Consider the following 26,568-nt stretch of genomic DNA (forward strand, 5'->3'; position numbering starts at 1 on the left):
GTTACCATAGCTGTACAGTGGCTCTTTTTTTTTTTTTCAAAGATTTACTTATTTTTATTGGAAAGTCAGATAAAAAGAGGGGAGGAGAGACAGAGAGAAAGACCTTCTGTCTGATGATTCATTCTCCAAGTGACTGCAATGGCTGGTGCTGAGCCCATCCGAAGTCAGGAGCCAGGAACCTCTTCTGGGTCTCCCACGCGGGTGCAGGGTCCCAAGGCTTTGGGCCATCCCCAACTGATTTTCCAGGCCTCAAGCAGGGAGCTGGATGGGAAGCGGGGCCACTGGGATTAGAACCAGCACCCATATGGGATCCTGGTGTATGCAAGATGAGGACTTTAACTGCTAAGCTGCTCCACACTATCTCTTGAAAGCTGGTATTGTGATAGCTTCAGCTATTGTTCAAGATACTCCACTTCTGATCCAGCTCCATGCTAACGGTCTGGAAAAAGCAAGAGAAGATAGCCCAGTTACCTCAACTGATGCCACTCACATGGAAACCCAACTGATGCTCTTGGATCCTGGATTGGCTGGCTCAGTCTTGGCTGGTAGGGCCACTTGGGAAATGAAGCAGCCGATGGAAGACCTCTCCCTCTGCCTCTCCTTTGCTGTAATTATGACTTTCAATACATAAAACTGAAAAATTGTTGGGACAGAATTTAGAACATGTTAGGTGCTAAGTAGATTTTAATTTTACCATTGCAGTTAATACCGTTAACTTCTAAGCACCATCTCCTGCTGACTTACTTACAGTACACTTAACCTGGAACAATACAGAGATTAGCATGGCCCCAGCGCAAGGATGAATTGTTGGACTTTTCTTACAATATGCATTTCACTTGAGATATTAAATGTCTTATTTCCATGTGATAACGATTTATTTATTTTTTCATTTGAAAATGAAATAACTTATACAATAAAGTGCTAAGATTCATGATAGAATTTCTTTTATCTTTACAGCCAAGAGAAGTTCTCCTATCAACAATCAAAGTCAGACCTGTGAATCACCAAATCAAGACCCAAGACACCAAGAGGTTAGTTTATTGAAACATGAGAAAAGCATCAGTAATTTCTTAGATGTAATGTCATATATAAGACATGAATTCCACAACCATACTACAGCCAACTCTTCTTCCCACATGTGCAACATTTAACAGCCTCAGGTTTCTGTTGGCTCCACATGAAATTTAACGTTATGCCTGTCGCATAAATGTGGAGACAGTCGTATGTGTTAGTAATAATCTATTGCAATGGCTTGCATGTAATGTTGAGTAAATACTAATTAGCATTATTCATCTCTCATACTAACTAAATTGTTATCTTTTATTATTGAAAGTTAGATTTACAGAGAGAAGAAGACACAGAGAGAAAGATCTTCTCTGTCCACTTGGTCATTCCCCAAGTGGCTGCAACAGCCAGAACTGAACACATGCAAAGCCAGGAGTGGAGTCAGGAGCTTCCCCTGGGTCTCCCACTTGGGTGCAGGGTCCCAAGGCTTAGGGTCATCCTCAGCTGCTTTCCCAAGCCACATACAGTGGGTTGGAAGGGAAGTGGGGCAGCTGGGACCAGCGCCCATATGGGATCCTGGTGTGGCAAGGCGAGGACGTTAACCACTAGGATACCATGCCAGGCCTGAGAATTGTTATCTTAGTCTAAATTATTAAATCTCCCAGTGTTGGTTAAATAGCTCTAATATTGGCAGGATGATGTTTCAGTGAGTGGGGAAAATAGGAAAAAGGAGAAGCAATCTAACCTCCTCACGGAATCAAAAATCTAACGAATAATCCAAACTATCCCATATAGATGCAAAGTAACCTAATGTAAATTTGTCAGGTTTATCCATGAGAGAAGGAAATCAAGACTAGAGTAGTTGAAAGTTACAGGGAAAGGAACATTTCCATTAACTTAACATGTTGTTAGATGACCAATCTTCACTTTCAAGCTAGCAAGTACAAAGTAAAAGTGGCTGTTTCACATTGAACTTGGGTTCTCGTTTCAACTGACATTAACTGCCAGGAAATATCATCATTCTTTTTGCCCTCCAAGCTGGAAATTTTGAGGTCCCATTATATCTATCATTTCCTGAGCAATTGCCAAGACAGACACTGTGATTTATACACTTGTAAGATATACTAGTACATATTTTTCACGTTTAACATCTTCCATCTGCAAGCCTGATGACAGTCTTGCTATGGTTGTCATGTTTAGTGCAGCATGAATTTGAAAACTTTCAACACTTAAATTTATGGTTTCAGAGTCAGTAGCTTAGAAAAATAAGTTATAGGAAACAGGGGTCACCATTTTAAGAAAGAATACTTCTGACTCAAACAAATGGCTACTCTGTACAAATTCAAACATTAATAGCTCTGAGTCTCAAATTCTAAATAGAAAGGAATCCTAGTGGCACTTATAACAATTTATTTCACTTGTTTTTTCTTTTCACATATGGAGTACTTTAAAAAGCACATAAAATATGATTTTATTTCGGTGCAAACAATTTTTGAAGTCCACATGTAGGCTTCTTATAATATGCATTTTTTCATGAATTTTTGAAGATTCCATTTATACAAGATGAGTATATAGTCAAAAGCTATGTGTACCCAAATCTAAAATGTCTCTTGCCATAACTGTAAAACAAAAGTTCTCATTGGTAAAAAGTAAAGAGCCCCAGTTTAACAAAGTACTTTTTTTCTTGCTTCTGCATAAAATAGTGGTATCTGTTATAAGTGATGACATCTTATTACATCTTAGATAAGATGAAATATATAAATCTCATATTTAGCCAGCTTAATCCTCTTGATGTTACTTCTTATTGAATCTTGGTGGGTTTTTTTTCTCTGCCACCTCACTAGCATGTGTGTTTATTGTCAAGACTATGACCTGCTAAATTCAAAACCTCAAAACTGGACTGGAGCTTGATTGGGCTTCCCATCGCTAGGCTTACCTGCTTAATAATCCTGAATAATCTTCCTAATTCATCACTTATTACTCAAACTAATCATTGCACAGAAACCATTGTATGCAAGTTACTTTTCGTGATATCTCTTTTGTAGGTACCCGGGGAGGTAGATTTTGCTGAGCATCACCTAGAACCTAACTCTGTTCTCTGGTTCTCTGTTCCCTCCTCTGTGGTAACATGTTCCTACACAGCCCTCTTTCTGGTTAACATTTCAGTCAGCTAAAAAAATTACCCCTAGGGCCCATTGTGATAGTGTAGCAGTGAAAGTCCTCACCTTGAACTTGCTGGGATTCCATATTAATGTTGGTTCTAATCCCGGTGGCCCTGCTTCCCATCCAGCTCCCTGTCTGTGGCCTGGGAAAGCAGTCGAGGACGGCCCAAAGCTTGGGACCCTGCATCCATGTGGGAGACCCGGAGGAAGCTCCTGGCTTCTGGCTTCAGATTGTTCAGCTCCAGCCATTGCGGCCACTTGGGGAGTGAATCATCAGATGGAAGATCTTCCTCTCTCTGTTTCTCCTCCTCTCTGTATATCTGCCTTTCCAATAAAAATAAATAAATCTTAAAACAAATTTACCCCATATATGGAGCATGTTCACTTTAGCCTGTGAGTGTGCTCAAATCTTCCTCCAACTTGGAACCCCTTTTTCCTCCTTATTAACTTTCCAAACTGTGTCTTCTTAAGGATCTTTGAAACCTCAAACCTTCATGAGTCTAATTATATGAAATTTCTTTGTCCATATGGGTCATCTCTAGGCCCATGTGGCTCTTGAAGATTTCAAATACAGCCAGAATGATCTGGGACTCTGAAATATATCCTGACTGTTGAAAAAATAGTATAAAATAAGAATGCAAACAAATAAATGCTGCATTGACCATAATTTGACATAATAATTTGAGCTTAAGCAATACATTACTAAAATTAATCTTATCTGTTTTCATTTTCGCTGTTTCAATGTGGCCTCTTAAAAACTAAATATTATATGTGGGTCATCTTTGTAGTTCACATTGTATTTCAATTTGGTGTGCTTCCCTAACCTACTTGTCTTCTAACTGCAAGCTCTTGTGTTCAAGATTCATTAATTTAATTTCCTTTGAATTACCTAATCTGAAGCATGCATAACATATTCAGGACAAGGAGCAGCTCTTTAATCAAGTTCAGAAGAGTTATTTCATGGAAATGATAGCTTCCTTTATTTCTCTATAAATTACATTTAAATAATGCCTTATTTTCTCCATAAATAAACAGAAATTTTAAGGGCTAAACAACTACGATAGAGTTTTTAAAGATTTATTTTATTTTACTTTTTATTGGAAAGTCAGATATGCAGAGAGGAAGACAAACAGAGAGAAAGATCTTCCATCTTATGATTCATTCCCCAAGCAGCCGCAATGGCTGGAGTATGAGGATCTGAAGTCAGGAGCTAGGAGCCTCTTCTGGGTCTCCCACACGGGTGCAGGGCCCCAAGGCTTTGGGCTGTCTTCAACTGCTTTCCCAGGCCACAAGCAGAGAGCTGTATGGCAAGTGGGGCTGCTGGGATTAGAACCAGCGCCCATATGGGATCCCAGTGCATGCCAAGGCAAGGACTTTAACCACTAGGCTACTGTGCCAGGCCCTATAATAGGTTTTTGAGAGTCTTCATAATTTAGTGAACTATTTAATCTGTAACACTTGTGAAAACATATTACCTAGAAAGAGTTGCATTTACCAGCTAAATGTAATTAAAATAAACTACACAGTGAAAGAATTGCTGTAAATGCACTTACAAATCAGTATAAAGGTCATCATGTCAAGCAAAATATATTGCATCCCATCCCTTAAAACTGTTGAATAGGCTTGAACCTTGCTGTTTGTGTCTCATATTTTAGCTTTAATGTTTTGCTACCAAGCTGGTACTAGCTTTTAGCCTGATGCACCAATTCAATTCTCACTGTTGTCCTATCTTTGATGAATTGTTAGTTTGTAGATCACCTGTAAATATATAATATTTATAGAGAGGTAAGAAAAAAATCAAGGACAAAACAAAATACAGTTTATGAAAGTACTTAGTCTTGTGCTTGAAGCAACACTGGTGTTCTCTCAAAGTCTGTTTCTAAACTATGAAGTCAGAAATGTTAGAATGAAGGCAGGTGTAATAAGTAATATATGTAACCACATGTGTAAATGTGGTAGCTCATTCTAGGGGATAAACGTAAAGAATAAACAACTAATCTGCGGCTTCACCTCCCAAAGGGCCTCCAGGTGGTCTGCGAAACGTTCCAGCCAGATTCCATCTCACCCAAGGCCACCATTTCAGGCTGCCACCGAGGAAACTCTTTTGATGGAAGTCTGTCCTCTCAAACTTCCCAAGAAAGAGGTCCATCACACTCCAGGTACATGATTGTAATGTTGGAGATGAAATGTATTACTGGTCAGCAAAGACTCAATATTCATTTTAGCTACTTTTAAAGCCCACGTTCCTCAAAATGTGCATGTGTAGGGCACTTGTGTGCATATTCTTCGTTGACACATAATTAGATCGATAGTCGCAGAAATGTGCTAACCATGCCTCTCATTTAAACAAACTGGAGTGGAAATGAGGAAACATGTTTTATTTGATGAGATGTCTGAATTAGAGACTATTTTAAATTAAGTACAGAAGGTCAGATGATGCTTTGAGAAGACTACCTCAGAGAAAGGTAAGGCTCTGTTTTACAGAGTGGATGTAATTCATACCAGCAGGTCCTTATGCATCAATGTGTGCTTCTAAAATCTTTGGAAATTAAAAAGTCTGTTTTTGTAAACATTCCAACTCTGTTCTCCTTGTCTGTGTATACAGTGGATTTGCTTCAAAACGCCTTCCCCTGCAGATCAGAACTAGTTTGTTATATCCCCTGCTGAAGCGATGACACTGGATTCAGTAGGTTTGCCACGCTACCCAAGAGGCAAGAGTCCCTAACAGCACTTGTATCTCCCTCCTGCTAAATGAAATTACAATCTAGTGGATTGTAGTTTAAAAGGAGGTATTTTCCCAAATAAGCTTAATTGTCTGATTTATTTGCCATAACATTCACCTACGTAAAGTTTACACGTAAATGGTTTTTAATAAATTTCTGAGGGTGCGCACCTATCATCACAGTGCAGTTTTAGAACACTCTTGTCATCCAAAAAATATTTTTTGCCCATTGTAAATACTGCTATTCTCAAACTCAGCCACAGATAATCAGTAATATACTTTTTCTATTTGAGTCATATTTCTAGACTTATGCTATAAACAGAATAAAAAATTGTGGCTTGTTTCACTTAGCATAAAGCTTCTTCTTGTAAGTATTCTAGTGTAATAGCGATTTTTCTCTATCCATTCGTCAAACATTGATGGATGTTTGGGTCATGTCCACTTTTTTTCTATTCTCTATAATGGTGCTATGATCATTCACTTACACACATTTGCATGGGTATATGTGCCAAGTTCTATCGGGCAGATATATACAAGAATTTCTGGTGTCCTAATCAACTTTCTATTACTATAGAAAATTGCCAGATAATGGATAATGTTTTAAGAAAAGAGGTGTATTTTGCTCATGGTTTTAGAGGCCAAAAATGAGGCAGCTTTATTGGTTCAGCTCCTGGGGAGGACATTCTGAATACAGGAGAACATGTAAGATGGCGTCATGGGGCAAGCATGTGTGAGAGGGAGAAGGTAGTCACACATTGAACAGGGAGCAAAAGAGATGCAGAGCTCAGGGTTGCTACTTTTACAACTGTCTCTTGTGGGAGTCAACAGGACTCCAATGAGAATTCATTAATCCCTTCAAAAGGTAGCCCTGCTTTTGACTTAATTCTTTCATGAGGCCACAAATGTTAAAGATTCTGTCTCATCAAATTGCCACAGTGAGAACCAAGCCTGTGAGGCTGTAGGACAAAATTATGTACAACTTTTTAAAAATACTACCAAACTCTCTCAATTGCTGCATTATTTTACATTCCCTCTGGCAATTCATGTGGCTATGATCTGCTACATCCTCAGCAACATTTGTTGTCTTTTTTTAGCATAGCCATTCTAATGGGTGTGAATTAAGAGCCACTTGTGGTTTTAATTTACTTTCCCCTAACATTTAGTAATGTAAAGTGCATTTTCATATGCCTAGTAGTTATTTCTATAGATTTTCTTTTATGAATAGCTTTTCAAACCATTTTACCCTGTTTTAAATGGACTATTGTATTAATCAATTCTTGAAGCCCTTTATGGATTCTAGATTTTAAAATCTTTACTTAAAATGTTGGAATATGGCTTTTCCCGTTTGTTTATTTCGGCTTTGGCTGCCTGTGCTTTTGGAGACTTTTTAAATGTTTATAACTTTACCAGTGCCTATATCTTATAGACTGCTTTCTATATTCTTCTCTAATAGTTTGATGGTTTCTGGGTGCAAATGTAGGTCCTTGATCAATCTAAGGTGAAAGGTTTTGCTTCTTATTTCTGCAGGCTGTCATCCAGTTGCCCCAACAGTATTTGTTGAAGAGACCAAACTTTTCCCTGGATTATTTTCAGTTCTCTGGTCGAAGATTAGTCAGCTGTACATGAGAGCTCCCTTCTGATGTTTCTATTCTGTTCCATTGACTTTCTCTGTTTCCATGCGAGGCTGTTTTGGTTATCACTGCCCTCCCCTCTGTCTTGAGGTCTGGAATTCCTCCAGATTGATTTTTTTCTTCATGATAGTTTTGACTATTCGTGGTCTCTTGTATTTGCAGATGAACATTTGTATCTCCTTTACTATTGCTGAGAAGAATGTTGCTGGCATTTTGATTGACATTGAATTGAATCTGTTCATTACTTTCAGTAATATGGACATTTTTATGATGTTGATTCTGCCAGTGCAGGAACATGATGAATTTCTTCATCTTTTAATGTCTTCTTCTATTTCTTTTTTTAATGCTTTGTAATTTTTATCATAGAAGTCTTCCATGTCTTTGGTTAGGTTTATTCCAAGGTATTTCAGATAATTCTGTACTATTTCATTTTTTTTATATATATATATATTTTTTTTTTAAAGATTTATTTTTATTATTTTTTCATTGGAAAGGCGGATATACAGAGAGGAGAGACAGAGAGGAAGATCTTCCATCCGATGATTCACTCCCCAAGTGAGCGCAACGGGCCGATACTATGCCGATCCGAAGCCAGGAGCCTCTTCCGGGTCTCCCACGCGGGTGCAGGTTCCCAAAGCTTTTTGGGCCGTCCTCGACTGCTTTCCCAGGCCACAAGCAGGGAGCTGGAAGGGAAGCGGGGCTGCCGGGACTAGAACCGGCGCCCATATGGGATCCCGGGCGTGCAAGGCGAGGACTTAACCACTTGCGCCACCGCGCCGGGCCCTACTATTTCATTTTTTAACTCTTTATTTTTTATGGTATAGTTCCATAGGCTCAGGGATTTTCCATCCTTCCCTCCTTACATCCCCTCTTCTCCCATATCTTTGCCCTCCTCATTTCCTCTCCCCTTACTGATTTTCAATAGTATTGTAATCAGTATCGTCTTTCAAAATTAGTCACAAGCCCATCATTCTGCTATTTAACTGTATCCTGACATTTTAGCTATAGACAATGGGAGCATTGTCCAGCATCCTATTATCAAAATATATTTGGCAGTTTCACTGGGTGTCCATCTTTTATTGGGAAGTAAAGATGCACACTGCAAATGAAACGTGGACTCTAATTACAAATTATTTCTCAGCCATAGAGTTATTTGTGTGTACTAGAATCATTGGTTTACATTCATTGATTTGGCCTCCTGCTACCCTGCCAAACTTTCCTATGAGTTCCAATAGTCTCTTAATTGAGCCTTTTGGTTTTCTTATGTATAAAATCATGTCATCTGCAAACAGGGATGAATCTATTTCCTCATTACCAATTTAAATACCTTTAATTCCTTTTTTTTTTTTTTTTTGCCTAATAGCTCTAGTAAAGACTTTCAGTACTGTCTTGAACAGCATTGGCGTAAGTGGGCCTCCTTGTCTAGTTCCAGATCTTAGTGGAAAAGTTTCTCTTCTTGCCTCATTTAGTATGATACTGGCATAGGATTTTCCTAAATTGCTTTGATTGTGTTGTAGGATGCTTCTTCTATGCCTGTCCTGCTCAGAGTTTTTAGCAGGAAGTGGTGTTGGATTTTATCAAATGCCTTCTTTACATCTGTTGAGATGATCGTGTCTTCAACGCCTGGGACAAATGCTGAATTCTCATTTAGCCTTCTTACTGTCTCTCTAATCTTGTGTATCTTCTCTAACCTGGAAGTCATTATTTTATTTCAGATCCTTAGTATTTCTTATTGGGTTTCTACAGCTGTTTCCAAAGTAGAATCTCTGCCCCTGGTACCATTTTCCCCTAATCCACTATTACTAGAGTCTTTTTAGGTAGCTATGAATTAAAAACAAACATCTACATCCAGTATATCCACCAAACAATGTTGAAAACATATGTCATGCAGTAAATGCTATGAATGTGCTTATCAGAGAAGAGAAAAACCAGATATTGGTTCTTTCTATTTTCTAATTGAACTGGAAATATACTGGAAATTGTATGTTTAAAATTCAGTTCTATTATTGCAAATGACTTTTGATTCCACTCTCTTGACTGTTGAATCTGTTTTGTAAGTGAAGTTTTCTTTTTCAAGAAAGATGTTATGGGTGTACTAGTAACTTTCTCCAGGTCAAACTTTTAGGACTCTTTTTATTATACACTGTCTCTAAAAGTGTCTTTTTTGATATAAGGTTTTTAAAAACTGTATGTGTTCACTGTGAAAATTACTGGGTTCCCAATCTGACTTGTCTATAAAAATGATGTCAATTTTATGTTCCAAGGGTCCTCTTTTGGAAGAGCATTTTTCCCATTTCATGTCACTACACACACACACACACACACACACACACACACACATATTTCTTGACACATATACACCCCTTTACATATACATACACCCACACGTGTAAATTCAACATGAACCAGTGGCATTTCAGAAAAGCTAATTGGATCTTCTCTGTGCCTATTTGCAAAGGCCGGTTGCCATGGAAATAATTAAAAGCTAGACCTTTCAGAAAATGCTAATATTAATGTGTTTTCATTGGGTAAGATAATATACCAGGTCAGAAATAAAGAGAGCTTTCATAACAAAGCAATACAAATATCCTAGCAACAAAGCTTTCTGCTTATCAAACAAATGCAATCCATCATCTCTTTTGCTCTGATCTTGACTAAAATGAACATCAATCTTCCTGCATACTGCAATAGTGCGCAGGTAGCTAGCAGCTTCTGAAATTAATGTGAGATTTCATGTTCAGTCACCATGTAAGGGACTTAATTTATGCTTCATTAAATACTGCATAAGGTTAAGACTAATTTTCACAGTTCTGTGCCTCCATAGATTATGTGTTATTTTCAGAGTGCTCATTTGCCTTTGATACTGTAATATTCCAATATTAATTAATAATAAATTGATTTCTTAGAGTTTATACTTACTTTAAAGTATATTAAAGCAACCCCTACCCTTTTCAAAACCTTTTTAATCACATGTATTAATTTTATATAATTTGTATAATGTTAATTAAGTGAAAATTGTTAATGCATGAAATATGTAAACATAAGCAGAAGTCACCCATGAGGTCATCAGGTACAAACACTTTATTTTTTTTGACATTTCATTATTATTATTATTATACAGTTCCATATTCCCTTATCCCCTCCCCAGCTCCCTCCCACCCACCTAATTCCTCTATATCATTACTAACATATAGTTCTTCAAACCCAGTCATATGTCCATCATTGCGGGCACAGACAATGGCAGAGAGTCCAGAATCCTATTGTCAAGATATAGTGAACAGTTTCATTGGAAGTCTATCCTTGTCTGGAAACAGAAATACATACTGCACTGTATCCTCACATCTGGATATGTTAGTCTCCATTTCACAGCTACTGTACATCCCCTTAAATGAAAAGTCATGATACAAAATCAACAATAGAAGGAAAAATAAAAATTTACAATGCCATGAAGTTAAATGACATGTTACTAGATATGACAGTGTCCATTTCACAGCTACTGTACATCCCCTTAAATGAAAAGTCATGATACAAAATCAACAACAGGAAGAAAAATAGAAATTTACAATGCCATGAAGTTAAATGACATGTTACTAGATATGACAGTCTCCATTACACAGCTACTATACATCCCCTTAAATGAAGAGCCAGAAAACAAAATTAACATCAGGAAGAAAAAAGGAATTAACAACACCAAAAAGTTAAATAACATGCTATTAAATGACTAAAGTGTAGCTGAAGAAATGAAAATCAAGAACCTTCTTGAAGAAAATGATGCCACTGCATGATCTATGAGTCATTGAATGATTTAATCAGAAGAAAGTGTTTTGAAGAGATGAAACCAACAGAAAACAACAAAACCCGTGTGATAGTTTCCACTTATCTTTCTTGAAGTGTGTCTCCACCAGACACTAAACAGATGGGTTTTGTTTTTAATCCAGTCTACTAATCTATGACATTTGATTGAGCTTAAGCCATTTACATTCAGAGTTAAATATACATAGGTGGTACTTTGGTCCAGTCATTTTACGAATGGGTTGTTCATTGGTTTAGTTTTCTGTTGTCCTTTTACTGGGATGTTCTTCCCATTTGCCTTTGGTTTTGGTGGGTGCTATTCCTCTTCTCTGTCAAGAGAACATCTTGAAGTATCATTTGTAGGGCAGGTTTGGAAGAGGCAAATTCTTTTAGCTTTTCTTTACTCTGGAAGAATTTTATTTCATTTTCAAAGACAAAAGAAAGCTTTACTGGATATGTTACCCTAAGCTGATACTTTTTTTCTTTTAGAATCTGAAATATGTCACTCTATTCTCTTCTTGCCTGTAGAGTTTCCTGTGAGAGATCTCCTGTGAGTTTAATTGGCATCCCTTTATATGTCAATTGATTTTTTTCACGTGTACATTTAAGGATCTTTTCCTTATGTTCAAGTGAAGAGAGCTTAATAATCATATGTCGTGGTGAAGATTGCTTTTGATCAAGCCTGTTGGGAGTTCTATGCTCCTCCTGGATCTTGTTTCCCAATTCTTTCTCTAGATTAGGGAAATTTTCCTTTATTATTTCATTTAATACATTTGCAAACTTAGCTTCTCTTTCTGCACCTTCTGGGACTCCCATAACTCTTATATTTGGCCTCTTAATAGTGTCTTTCAATTCTTGAATACTTTTTTTGGCCTGATCCAGCTCTGCTTCCGGCTTTTTGTTTGCTTCCCCCTGGTGACAGGAAATATCTTCCAATTCTGAGATTCTTTCTTCTGCTTGCTTCATTCTATTTTGGAGACTCTCCACTGTACTTTTAATTTGCTCTACTGTGTTCTTCATTTCTGATATACCAGCCTTGATTTGCTTTATTGCTTCCTTAAATTCTTTGAATTCTTGCATGAGCTTCTCATTTTTGATCAGAAACTCTAAAATGAATCTTATGGATTCTGTGACCCATTTTCTTGATGTCTTCCTCAGTTAACTCTGAGGTTGGCATAGGGTTTTGCTCCTTTGCAGGGGCGTGCTCAGTAATATTCATTGTGCCTTTGTCTCTTCTTTTGCTCTTGAGCATTGTACTTCTGGATAGCAGAGTCTTCTCCTTGGGGCAGGTTTCTAAGCTGTGTCACCCACAGGTCCACAATGTGATTTTACTTATTGCAGTTGGTACACAACTTTTTGCTTGCAGCCACTTGTGCCACAACCTCCAGCGAGTTCCACGTCTGGATTTTTATGTCAGATTTCCACCATGGTCTCCATAGCCTCAGCTCCTGGCTCACCACTCTCCACCTCCTGTGATACTGTGCTGAGGCTGCACTGTTTTCTCTGCAACCTTTCTTCCACTTTTGGTTGGAGCAGGCCCCAGGATTAGAGACACCAGGTGTCCTATATAATTAGGTTGTTGGTGTCACTGATCTTGTCGGAACCTGTCGGACATTAGGTCTGAGTGCCACACAGACCTATTTTGACCGGTACGATGCCACAGTCGGTATTATTTTCCTGTGGGACCAGTGCAATCCACATGATTCAGTGAGTTCTCGTGAGCCCAGCACATGCGCATTTCAGTGTTGTCCCTACAGTCCCAAAGCTCTTGCCACAGTGCGCAAAATGGCGCCTGACGTACCACCACTATAGTTCTTCATCGGATCTGAGGGCTGCCCAGACCTGCCCCGGGTGGAACCCACAGAATTCCACATTGCTGCAGTTCATTGAGTCAGAAATGAGCTTACTCCCAGCTCAGCACATGCTCTTCCATTCCCTTGCCTTTGCCTCCTTACGCAAAATGGAGGCCCAATTCAGCTCTAGGGGGCTGACTGGGCTATGAAATCCACCCTGTTCTTGCACTGCCCGTCTGAGATCTGCTGCTCTGTCTCTGCTCCTGGTCAAATCAAATGGACCAGCAGGATGGACAGTTCTTTGTCTGAGTTTACCTCCCAAGCTCCTAGTAAAAGTCCCTTCCCACTTGGTTGCTGGTGGAGTTCAGATTGCCGTTAGCCAAATGCTTCTGGAGTATCAGTAACTGCAACACCACACTGCTGTGCCCGCTGCTTTCCTGTGCCTGTCAGTCTCCAGATACCCCTCTGCTGTTGTTCTGTTCTTTCCTGTTTCCTGAAATATGTCTTCTCTGCTTCATCCTGATTAAATGTTTTTCTGTCCGTTTAAACGTGTCCTTACCCTATTCCACCATTCTTGATTCTAAACAAACACTTTAAGTTTTAATAAATATACCATCTAGAAGAAAAGTTGTATTCGTATTCTTTCATGAAATTTTCTGTTTTGCCTGCAAAACTATTACTGAAATTATAAAACATCATAGTTGGACAAAATTTTTCTACCACAACATATGCTGAGCCTCCTCCATAACCATTTCTATATGATTATGTAAATTTGTCTCTAATGTGTTAGTTTGTAAATTGAAATGATTTTTATTCATTTGTTGGTAATAAGTTAATCACATCTGCAAGTGCTTTCACTAAGTGAAATTTTAAAAATCATCGATCACTCTTGATTGTCATTTACTGTTCAGCCCAGTGCATCTTACACTTTGAATCAAATGAATTAGTTCTTCAATAATATCTTCCATGGAGGTGCTTTTGTTTATAAATCTTTACACTAAAACGCTTTGTTAACTGCACTCTTGCTATTAAGCAATTGAAACTTGACTTCTTAAATTTTGTTTACAGATGTTACAGACACGATGCACTTTCTGATCACAGCCTCATTTGTAGCATCCCACTGTTCTGAAGCCTGCAGCAGAGCATTGCTAAACTCTGTTGGAAAGCAGTTAATGCCATTGAAGCTGCACAGTAGAGTCAGTAATTACCTCCCGTTCAATAACATTTAGGTGTAGAGGATGTAAATTTAGTCATTAGGTGCCCTCAGGAACAATTTTTTTTTAACATTGAACCCCAGTGATGGTATTTTTCAAGTAGTAAATCTTTAGGTGATGGCTTAGAAGTACAAAAATCATGCATTACATGTTTGTATGGGGTAATTATCCTCCAATCTTATTAAGGTTATTTGAATACCTTTGGATATGGTACATTGCAGTATGCATCTCTGTTCTCAAAAAGAGGACTCTAAATGATGTTGAATGTATCTTGAAAACAGGATAGCAGATTTTCTACCATTGCCTATACCTACAATGCCATGACACACTTAAATGGCAGATGTTAGACTTGGGACTGTAGTTGAGGGACCGTACCACTGTAATGATATAAGGGGTGATAATGCTTGGGGGACAATCGGGGTGGGAGGAAAGGAACCTCTATACTTATAAAACCGTTTCATGGAAAATAATAATAAAATAATATTTCTGGGCACATCCTCAGAAATTTTGGCGGTAAGATCTGGGTGCCTGCATTTTAACAACCTTGATCACTTCCTATCTTTCTCAGGGCTTTCAAGGAAATCATCCACTTGTATATCAAATGGAATATGTCTCTATGGATTAGAAATAATTTATGGAATTCCATTATCTAATTTATTAACTATAGATATTTAGACCCCATAAGATTTCTGGCAGAAAGTAAAGAGTTTATAATATCTACAATTAGTCCAATGGGGAAGAAGGGAGACAGCTCTGTTGAACATTGGTATCTCTGCTAAACACAGAAGACTAAAGGAAAAAAAAAAAGAAGAAAAAAAAAAGAAAAAAACACTTTTCACAAGCTTACTATAAGTCAAGTGATTATCACAAAGGCTTAAGGACCTAAAACTATCCAGCTGGTAACCAATCAACCTGACATTTTATCTTTTCTTTATATTGTGGGTATTGAAGACAGTCTACTTAAGTCTGGATGGAATGGATTGGACCATCCTCTACGAGAAATAGGACTTTGGAGGGGGAAGGAAAGAGCCATCAAAGTCTTTCCACACTGATTATAGAAGAGTAATTGGTTAGTGTCTCCAGAAAAAGCAAATAGCATATTCAACAATTTGATAGGACATCAGAGTAGAGATTATTCACATAAAACCAATGAAAATGGAGCCAATTGAATACTGACATTCCAGGCAGCCATAAGAGTAAATGTGAATGGAGTGGTTGGCAAAGACAGATTATGCAGGTCTTATTGACTACTGAAAAGAACTTGCGTTTATTTCTAAGAATGATTGAACGATGCATTGGTGAAGGGAAGAAAGAAAAAACAATTAGGCTTGTAGGAGATACCTGATGGTACTCAACAACAACACCAATTACTTATGCCTTCCTCCCACATTCATGATTTTTATAGACATTGTGTCATCCTTTTTAGACATTGTTTCATAAAACTGAAACACTGATTCACCCTCATGCTCCAACTTCAAATTTGCTTGGCTAATTCCTCCCTGTCCTGCTAAATTCTCTCCATTTGTTCCCTTTAGGAAATGTGTAGCAAAATGGAAGGTGATCAGAGAGGAATTAGAGTAAACCAGGTAACAGATTAGTAAGTGACTAAACAAATGAAAGGAAAAAATAGAGCCACTAGCCATATTGTGCTGCCCCTGTAAGAGCTTGATAGCCAGAATAATGACCCTCTTTATTCCCTTGGGAACAGGGCCTCTCTTGTGATACCTCCATGCCAAAGGTCCCGCTATGCCACCTACTTTGACGTTGCTGTTCTTCGCTGCCTGCTGCAGCCACACTGGTCTGAGGAAGGCACTCAGTGGTCCCTGATGTACTATCTACAAAGACTACGACACATGTTGGAAGAGAAGCCAGAAAAGCCACCAGAGCCCGATATTCCTCTCTTGCCCAGACCTAGGAGTAGCTCAATGGTGGCAGCTGCACCTTCACTAGTCAACACTCACAAAACTCAGGTAGGAAAAACAGTTTGTTATTGTGGGAACAACAACTCTGGCCAGAAGAGATTCTCCCTTCTCTGCATCCAGTGTTATTTACTCCAGCACAGACAGTATTGATGGTAGATTGCTCTATTGTCATTGTCTTTTCCCACCAATGTTTCACTGCCAAATCCTTGTGTTTAACACCCATCATCCCTTCAAGTAAGTGTACCACCGCACCTGCCAGCTAATATTCTGAATAGTGGAAATTTGGTTCTTCGGGATGATTGTTGTATTAGTTAGCAGAGAACTGTGATATTTTCTATGATTAAGGTATCATAAAATATGTGACAGAGGATTTTTACTAACCATGATTTAATCTGTTTTTCATAACTCAAACTTTTCAATGTCTCATTGTCATCATTAGAAACATTGATTTTTGATGTACAGTCTTGCTATGTATTGAATATGTTTGGAACAATAAATGGGATGTGCATTGATGTGGATGACATTGCCATGAAAATTACTTTTTGATTAATGAATGTTTTATTAACAACTTGAACACTTGTTCTTCCTCTTTCCCATCAATACCATGTATTAAAGATGGAAAAAAATGTGACTTACAGTTTGTTCCAGTTGCTGGAGTTGATTTAACTTTAGTAGATAAATATTTTCCTTACATATTCCAAAACAAACATGAACAGTTTCAATTAGAAAAAATAAACATAGTCTTACTAGTAGATACTCAGTACAAAGTAAATATTTCCTCTAATGTGTAGTTAAACAGAAGAATAGTTTTAACAACAACAACAAAAAAAAGTTTATGCCCTTTCTATCTTCCCCAGCATTCTGGATTTAGGACTTTATGACCTTGCTGCTGAAAATGCCAAATGGGAGTTAAAATTAATGCAAAATATACCTCCCCTGCAGCAGGATGCTAGTTAAGTGCTGTGTAGATGTCTGAACAAGACACCAGTTTCACATTTCAGCCAGAAAAGTATTTGGGACACAAAGCCCTGAGTCTGTGATCACTGTCTGCCTTTATTGTATTTAAGGATCTCACTATGAAATGCAATGAAGAAGAAAAATCTCTTAGCCCTGAGGCCTTCTCCAAGGTTTCCCTGACCAATCTGCGTAGGTCTGCCGTCCCAGATCTTTCTTCAGACCTGGGCATGAACATTTTTAAGAAGGTGAGTAGAGTCATTTACATTCTCTGAGATTCAGGCAGTTCAGAAGAGTCAGTGTGGGGCCAGGAGTGCTTCACGCATGCTGTGGTATTGGGGTGGGATGGAAAAGGGGCTTGAGAACAGAATCAGCTCCTAATGATAACACTGCCTTACAGCACAAGGATACAGGTCCTTCTGTGTTTCCTCTCCTACATGTTCTTCAAGTTTCATATGATGCCCCATTCTCACAATGTTTATAAATCATCGGTGGCAGCATGCTGTGAAGTAACTCAATAATGACAATTAACATTTTTATCGTGCAACTCATTTTTAAGATACTTCATGTATATTATTCTCTTTTAATCCAATGAAATCCTTATTCTACCTGTTTTGTAGATTTTTAAAAAATCAATCTTTAGAAAACTTAGGCAGTTTTTCCAACATTTAGCTTGAACTCAGAAATAAGTTTTCTAGTAAAATAGTATAGACACTTTTGCATTCACTGCCTGTCTTCTTTTAAAGGTGTATTTATGAAAGAGAGAGTTTCTTTCTCTTGCCCCACCCCACTTCTCTCTGTCTCTGTCTCTCTGTCTCTCTGTCTCTCTGTCTCTCTCTCTCACACACACACACAGATTTTTCAGCTGCTTCACTCCCCATTTGAACCTCAACAATCAGGGCCAGATGAAATCCAGGAGCCTGGAACCCCAGCCTGGTCTCCCACATGAATGGCAGGAACTTGAGCCATCTTTTGCTGCCTCTCAGCGTTAACAAGAAGCTGGATCGGAAGCAGAAAAGCCAGAGGTCAAAGCAGTACTCCCATGGAGAGTGCTGGCTTTCCAACCAGCAGCTTGGAACAGTAACACAGCACCCCTCTCACCTCAAGTGGAAATAAGCAAACAGAATATAGTATGTGTAAAATGAAAACTATACAGTGGTTTTTCCTTTCCAAAATTATTAGTTAAATTCTGTCAGTGAAGAACAACAAAATATATTAAGTTGCCTATGAACTTAGAGTGGTGCTAACTTTTCATTAATAATATACAATTAGCGATGGCCTATAGACACTGCTCACTTGAGGGGTAAGGGAGGTTTTTGACACATCTAAAATAGACAATCTAAAAATATTGAGGAGCTTTCAAAAATAAAAGTCCCCTAGCCTGATTCCCAACCAGTGAAATCTGTATTCCCAAAGGTTAGGGCCTAGCAGTGGCATTTTTTAAATGTCTTAAACAACTTTAAAATCCTGTTTACATTTGATCTTGAGCTCTCTTGTGGATAGGAATGATGGATTTATACTAGTGAAAGCTCTTGTATCTTCTGTGGCTCCCCCGTGAACAGTAGCACAAATTTGCAGTTGGCTGACAAGATAATGGATGTCAGCCTTGTAAAACAAAAGGGTAGCAAAGGCTGCTCCAAATGGTTCCTCGGGGATTCCATTGCCTGGCACAGTGATGCTCAAGCTTAATTGTGCATCAAAACCACCAAAGGCTTGTTAAAGCACACATTACAGGGCCTCATGTTCTAAGTTTCTGACGCAGAATGTCTGGGGTTGAACCTGATAAATTGCATTTCTAACAGCTTCCCAAGGGATGCCAATGTTGCCAGTCCATGCCTAGAGAACCACTACCTTAATCAGACTCCAAAGAGAAATATCTGGAAAGTGCAACATTTATTTGACTTCTTTTGTTCTTCTATTTATTTTTAAAAGATTTATTTATTTTATTTGAAAAGCATATTATACAGAAAGAGAAGGAGAGAAAGAAAGCAAGAGAAGGAGAGAGAGAGAGAGAGAGAGAGAGAGAGAGAGAGAGAAGGAGATCTTCTGTCCCTTGGCTCACTCCCCGATTGGCCCAAAGCTGACCTGGAGCTGGGAGCCAGAAGCTTTTTCTAGGTCTCCAATGTGGATTCAGGGTCCAAGTACTTGAGCCACCCTTTGCTGCTTTCCCAGGCCATAATCAGAAAGCTGGATCAGAAATGAAGCACCCGGTACATGAACCAGCACCTCAGGGCGGAGAATCAACCAACTGTGCCACTCTGCCAGCCCTCTTTTGCTCTTTTAGTATGTTAGAGACATCTCTCCTGTTTGTGTTGGATGATATTGAATGATTTTCTGGGTCTTGTCTTCCTTGAACATTTCCTTACATTTTACAGTGGATCCAGGGACTTCTTGGGAATTAAATAGTAACCTTTCCTGTGCCTAATCCATCATCTCTCATCGTTGTAGTTCAAGAGCCGCAAAGAAGATCGAGAGAGGAAAGGCTCTATTCCCTTCCACCACACTGGGAAAAGAAGGCCTCGAAGAATGGGGGTGCCATTCCTGCTTCATGAAGACCATCTAGATGTGTCCCCCACTCGCAGCACATTCTCCTTTGGAAGCTTCTCTGGGCTTGGAGAAGATAGGAGAGGCATTGAAAAGGGAGGCTGGCAAACCACCATTTTAGGTGAACACAAAAATCTTTCCAAATAAAGCAGACCCTGAGCGAAATACTTAGGAACTTAGATCTAGAACCTGGGCAAATTTGGATCTTTCTTGAACAGTTCAGATAAGAAATTTGGACCCATTAGTAGATTTCCCAGAACCCAAGCTATGCTGCATATTTATAGTCAGAGAAATGCAGATAATGTAGTTGGTTCTCCAAGAATTCTGTATAATTAGATAATGACCTGATTTTTACCATTCAAGATGCAAAAAAATTGGCTTAGAGAATACTGGAAATTACGTTTCGTTGTGAATCTAAGGACTTTTACTGAGCCTTGCCATTTAAAGAAGAAAAAAAAAACAGTAAAAATTTTCCTTTTGCTGTGTGGCATATACAGCCAACCACCTTGAATTGGATGTTGACAGTTAGGAGGACCATGGCAGATGGTTTCTGACAGTTGGCTAGACTGGGGCTGACCTTATCACAGGCAGCGTCATCAATCTTTCGCTTCCTAATATTCCCCAACTCTCACTGCTGTCTTTTGGAAAGACAAATCCTGCTTGACTCCTTCAGATTTTATAACCATCTTGTGGTGCTCTTGTTCATCCCAGGGAAGTTGACCCGGCGGGGCAGTTCGGATGCAGCCACTGAGATGGAGAGCCTGAGCGCCAAGCACGCTCACTCCCATCACACGCTGGTGAGTGAGCTGCCAGAACCCTCCAACAGCCACGGAGAAAACGCTGTCAAGGAAGGTGGGCAGCAGTTCCAATTTACTTTCTCATTTCTCTTTTGCTGCTCTTATACCAAGCTCCAGTTTCACTGTCGCCCATTTTTATGTGTTTTGATAGCATGCACCTTGCACTATGTTATTTGGTTATTTACTTGTTGGCTGTTCTTAGTGTGTTCTTAGTAACAAGAGCTGTTTGACACCACGTTATGCACACATCTGTCAGAGGGAAACACGGGATAAACTGTTAATCCTTGCCTTCAGAAATCATAGACCCACCGGGCTGGCAGAGAAATGGTGAGCCAACTACATGGAGTGCCTTAATGCCCTCCATTTCATCCTTCTGCAAGGCCTGTGCACCTTCCCCAAGAGAAAAGGCATTGCCTTCCAAGATCACAGTGTATATGTTTCAGAGCAATACTTTCTTTGCTTTATGTGGCACAAATATGTGTCTCTGGGAAGAATCCTAGACAAGTCATTCATCTGCATTTGTTCTTTAATAATTGATTGTGTTCATTATTATGTGTAACCTTAATTCCGTTTTCCCTGAACTGTATTTCAAATATTCAAAGACATCTGTTAGTTGCCACCATGAATTTGTTTCCTTATTTTTTACCAAAAGGGAAAGTTTTTTTTTTCTGCCTGTTGTTCCATAATTCACTAAAACATATATCTTGACAGTCATGTAGTTATTGGGAGAGAGTCTGGCTCCTGGCGTCACACTTGCCCAATCCTCTTCAGCACCATTACAAAGGTTCAGAGAGTGAACCAGCAGATGGGCGACTCCCTCTGCTTCACCTCTCTCCCTCCCTTCTTGTAACTCTGCCTTTCAAATAAATAAGATAAATTTAAAAACTCATAAGGAAGCAATTCTACCAATTTCTTTCATACAAGTATGATCTGTCATGTAATAGTGGGTAAAATCCACTTATTGTGAGCAACCAGAGTTAAGTCAATATCAGACATGTTAAATCCCAGCTTCAGCTGTAAGGAGACCGAATGGAATTGAGCCATTTCTTCATGGGATATTACATGGCCTTAGCAGCTGTGCAGTTTCAGGGAAGCTGAATACAATTTTGAGACCCAAACAAACACATACAAAAGCAGTAGCTCTGGTTGTGGTCATGACTTGAATAACAGCATCTGTAACTGATTTGTAGGTTGCAAGCTGATAAGAGACTAAGTCGTTGCTTTCCTTTTGTCAGTGCGATCCCAGATCTCCACGATTACGGTTGCCACCTTCAATACCACGTTGGCATCATTCAATGTAGGCTATGCAGACTTCTTCAGTGAACATATGAGGAAGCTCTGCAACCAAGTGCCCATCCCCGAGATGCCACATGAACCCCTGGCCTGCGCAAATCTGCCTCGCAGTCTCACAGACTCCTGCATAAACTACAGCTACTTGGAGGACACGGAACACATCGATGGGACCAATAACTTTGTCCACAAGAACGGCATGCTTGACCTTTCAGTAAGGGGCAAGATTCTTTTCCTACTAAACCTTTTAAGGTTGGACTCTTTGGTCTGATTTTTGTAATATTGGATGAAATGAGCACGTAGACTTTCAGAAATGTTGAAATGGAAAAGCAATACTGATAGAAAAATTTGGCTAATGTGTCAGTTGTCATAGATAAACATTCCCTTTCTTCAAGCATTGTTAGATTTGATCTTAGAATATTCTTACAACAAAAACGTTAGTGAATCCTAAATACACCTATGTAAATGCGTATTTATTTATGAGTACTTACTAGGTCACTTTTTTCTGTAACAAGAATAAAAAGTTCTTTATTTTCTTTTGCTGCATAATCTAAACACCAAAATTCCTATCCAGCTGAGAAAAAGTGAAAGTCCTTAAAAGATTTATGGTTTGCATTCTCAAAAAAGCCTGTCTTGAATATAATTACTAGGAAATTAAAAGGTTATTGTGTTTTATAATCATATTTCACAAAAGATTTTGTGGCACATGTAAAACATTAAAATTGACAAGGGGCATAATTTAAGCTTGCTAGTATTTTGTATCTAAAATTAAGGTATAAAGAATGACATAGAAATGAATGAGTGAATATTCCTCTGTTACGAGCATAAGAAAATCATTGTTAATTATAGTTAGTGGAGATTGAAAGGTAGAAATTTAAACACATTGGTGCTTTAAAAATCAGTTGAACAAGTTTCCATTTGGACAAATAATTTCTCTCCCATTAACTCACCGTGCTTTAGTACCTCCATTAAATGTTTCCATAATGGGGAATTTGGGGAGATGAAAGAAGATAATGTAAGTACACACTTCTCATTCTTTGAGTGATTTTTTTTTGTCTGTATTAAGCACATACACAGGTCTCAATGCAACTTAAATAAGAAAATTCTAAAACTTGCCTGAATTAGTCATCTCAGGAAAGGGATTAAATAGGACAGTCAAATCTGTTTTAGAAAATAAAGTGCAGATGAATTAATCACCATGTGCTTATCTTCCTCTTCTGTAGGTGGTTCTGAAGGCTGTTTATCTTGTCCTCAACCATGACATTAGCTCTCGGATCTGTGATGTGGCACTTAATATTGTGGAATGCTTGCTTCAGCTGGGTGTGGTGCCCTGTGTAGAAAAGAACAGAAAGAAAAGTGAAAACAAGGAAAATGAGACTGTGGAAAAGAGACCCAGTGAGGGGACTTTCCAGTTCAAAGGAGTATCTGGAAGTTCTACCTGTGGATTTGGGGGCCCTTCTGTTAGTGGGGCTGGAGATGGCGGAGGAGAAGAAGGAGGAGGTGGAGATGGAGGCGGTGGAGGAGGAGATGGAGGAGGAGGTGGAGGTGGCCCTTTTGAGAAGAATGATAAAAACCAAGAGAAGGTAGGATGAATCCACCTTCTATGTCCTCATGACCTGCTGCCCCTTAGTTGCTTTCCAAAGTTTGCTTGCTGGCAACTTATTTGTTTAGAATTACAAGTAATCATTGCAGCAAGAAAGTGGGGAGTGCTGAAATCCTTGCACTAGTGTCTTAACAAGTGCTAGTAGAATTGAGTGGAACTGTTTTCTGAATCTAAAGCCTGTTACCATCCAAGCTACATCTCTGATGTATTTCTACAAAAGATCACCTGAGATACAGTAAATTTCCATAATTCACATTATATGTAATTAATTCTATTTATATATAATTAACATATGCTTGAAATAATTATATGTAATTATTGAATATATATTTAAAAATAATTCTTGATTATATATGTATGTGTATATATGTATATATGTATATGAATAGTTGAAAGGCAGAGTTATGAAGAAATAGAGATCTTCCATCTGATAATTCACTCCCCAGATGGCCAATAACAAGAGCTGCACCAGGCAGCGGCAACGATGCCAGCATTTCTTTCAGGGCTCCTGTATGGATACAGGGGCCCAAACAGTTGGACCATCCTCTCCTCATCTCCCTTGTGGATTAGCAGGGAACTGGATCAGAAGTGGAGGTACCAAGTTTTAAACTGGAGCCCATCTGAGATGCCAGTATTGCAGGCAGAGGAAGTAACCCACCACAACACCAGCCCTTTCCATAATTCTTAATCTGTCACCAAAGACAGTTACTTTCTCAAAACTTTCAGGTTTGACTTAGTTGAATAGTTTCTTAGTCTGCTCAGGCTATCTTGACAAAATCATATGATTAGTGACATAAATGACAGAAGTTTGCTGTTTGTCTCACAATTTTGAGTTTATCAACCCAAGGTCAACGTGCCAGTTGGGTTAGTTTCACCCTGGATTCTCTTTTCTTGGCTAGTAGATGCCCACAATCTTGCTGTATGCTCACATTACCGTCTCATTACATATGTACGTAGGGAAGGAGGAATGGAAGAAAAGAGAGAAAGGGAAATGGAGATAAAGAGAGGGAGAGAGAAACCCTCGTAAGCCTCTTTTTATGTAGGCCTCATCCTATTGGATCAGGTCCAGTAATCAAAATTTCATTTAATGATGTTTACCAGTTCCAAAGCCTCATCTTCAAATTCTGTCGGATCTGTGATGAAGGCTTCAACATACGCATTTGGAGAAGTCAGATATACTCAGTTCATAACAGACAGTATAGTTTTTCCTCAATTGAAAGTTATTTTTCATGACTTATATCACACACTTATGACAGCCAATTTCAATCACAGTTGAGAAATGAATCAAGGTAAGCATTTTCTTGATTAATTGGTAGGTGTTTGGGTGATGATTTGTAGTGAGAACCACTCGGTATCAGCCATGCAAGTCACCATCTGTCAGATTCCAGTGGCTTAAACTTTTCTATTACTCATTCTTCCTGAACTTGATTTCTTTTTCCATAGCACAATTAAGTTATGATCTTGATGTACTAGTTAGGTTTTTTAGTTTGAGTTTTAAATATAAATCACCACTTTATAAGCACGGTGATTATACTGCTGAGCATTACCATCTGCCTGGATTAAAAATTGTCCATTTCTTTCTGAAAGGACATCAGATGTTTTCATCTAAATACATGTTGCAGAGTTCATTTTGATTTCCTAAATTCTCATCACTCTGCAATCCCGCTTAGTTGATATTTAATGTGCATTGAACATCTCTATTTCTTCATCTCATCATGTACTATCTTCTGAATATTGATAGATTCCATATCACAACTTTTCTTGCTCAGTATTGTTGAGTTTCCAACATTTTTTAAGAATTATTCCTCCAGGCCTCATTATACGTTTTCCAATTTTAATAGAATCTTTGGTACTAAGGTTCTTCCTATTTCTTCCATGGCTCACTAAAGACAATCCAAGAATCCATAGATCTCTCCTTATATACAAATCAACTGAATGGTGGATGATAGATCACAAAAAAATTGTTCTTGGACAAAGAAATCATTTAGTCAGCAGTTATGTATTAATCAGCAATCAAATGCAAATTTTGATGATCAAGTTTACAAATAGAGCAAATGTTAAGAATCTTAGAAAACCACATTTATTAGCTATCAATCCCAGTTGTTCACTCAAAGAGATGGTAGATGGTGTTGTATGCATTATAATGTTCAAGAGGAATTACAAATAGAGATAAGACAAAATTATAAAATACTGGTAAGGTTAAATATTCCAAGTAAAGTAAAGTAAAATGGCTTTGCTGTGTGTATTAAAGATCTTTGAGTTCATTATTAGAGTTTTTGTTTTCATTTTTTTTCTTAGTTAAAATTTTTCATCTAAGTGATATTTTTATCTAATTTGTCTTGGAAATGTTTAAGTCTTTTGGGCATCTAAAGCCTAGATATCATTTTAAATACTATAGCTTGACAACACAAGTTATCTCTGATTGAAGTCAACACTAAGGGGATTTTTTAAAATCAAATCTTGAGATATCGAACACAGCTATGATATAAATATAATACAGCTAAGAATAATGCAGCTAAGGTATAAATGTTTTTAACTTCTCAAGATACTACTCTATTTTTAAAAGGAATTTATAAATAAATTTATGTATAAATGTGCTTCATAAAATGAAGTGATAGTAACGTGTGATCATACTGGTCTGTTCGGCTTTAAATCCCTCTGTTACTTTCTGTGATATCAGAGAGTTTATCTAATTTTGCAACCTCATAATACCAGAATCATGGAGAATTGATGAAAGGAAGATCTAGTTTCTTCGTTTCAAGAAGTCATGTTCTCCACGAACAGAAGAGATCAAATGGAGGATGATTAAGTTTCATAAATCTCAGGAGAACTTCCCGTTTGCCTCGAGGAAGAATCAAGCTTAAAGTTTATGAATACTTGGGTACTCACTTTGGTCCTGTGACATGTATTACACTCTACTGAAAGTATACAATTAGCAGTGCCATGAAATTGATATGTCAGAGTCCCACACTTGATCTGTTCCATAAATTTAGATCCTTTGTTGACAAAATTAGGAGAAATTTGACGATAGGGTAATTTTTAAGCAAACCTATTTGCTTTTATTGCTGGTAGCTCCCACTATCTGTCTCTAGTTAATTCTGATAGTCTGACGCAGATATAAAAGTGTGTCTTCTAATGA

At 38.3% G+C, this 26,568-nt stretch overlaps 1 protein-coding gene across 5 annotated transcripts in view; it reads left to right on the forward strand.

Annotated features, from left to right (window-relative positions):
• UNC80 (unc-80 homolog, NALCN channel complex subunit) overlaps positions 1-26,568 on the forward strand; it is a 176,473-nt gene that overhangs the window by 16,979 nt on the left and 132,926 nt on the right. For all 5 annotated transcript variants that reach the window (XM_040984422.1, XM_040984425.1, XM_040984424.1 and 2 more), the window contains exons 6-13: positions 958-1,031; positions 5,187-5,326; positions 16,028-16,289; positions 17,309-17,443; positions 19,644-19,860; positions 20,451-20,591; positions 21,772-22,040; positions 23,050-23,409. In XM_040984422.1, coding sequence (XP_040840356.1) covers positions 958-1,031; positions 5,187-5,326; positions 16,028-16,289; positions 17,309-17,443; positions 19,644-19,860; positions 20,451-20,591; positions 21,772-22,040; positions 23,050-23,409 — 1,598 coding nt within the window. The remainder of the gene's footprint in view (positions 1-957; positions 1,032-5,186; positions 5,327-16,027; positions 16,290-17,308; positions 17,444-19,643; positions 19,861-20,450; positions 20,592-21,771; positions 22,041-23,049; positions 23,410-26,568) is intronic.

Source organism: Ochotona curzoniae, unplaced genomic scaffold (assembly GCF_017591425.1).
Source record: "Ochotona curzoniae isolate NIBS_2020 unplaced genomic scaffold, NIBS_Ocur_1.0 contig_4148, whole genome shotgun sequence".
Lineage (NCBI taxonomy): Eukaryota > Metazoa > Chordata > Mammalia > Lagomorpha > Ochotonidae > Ochotona > Ochotona curzoniae.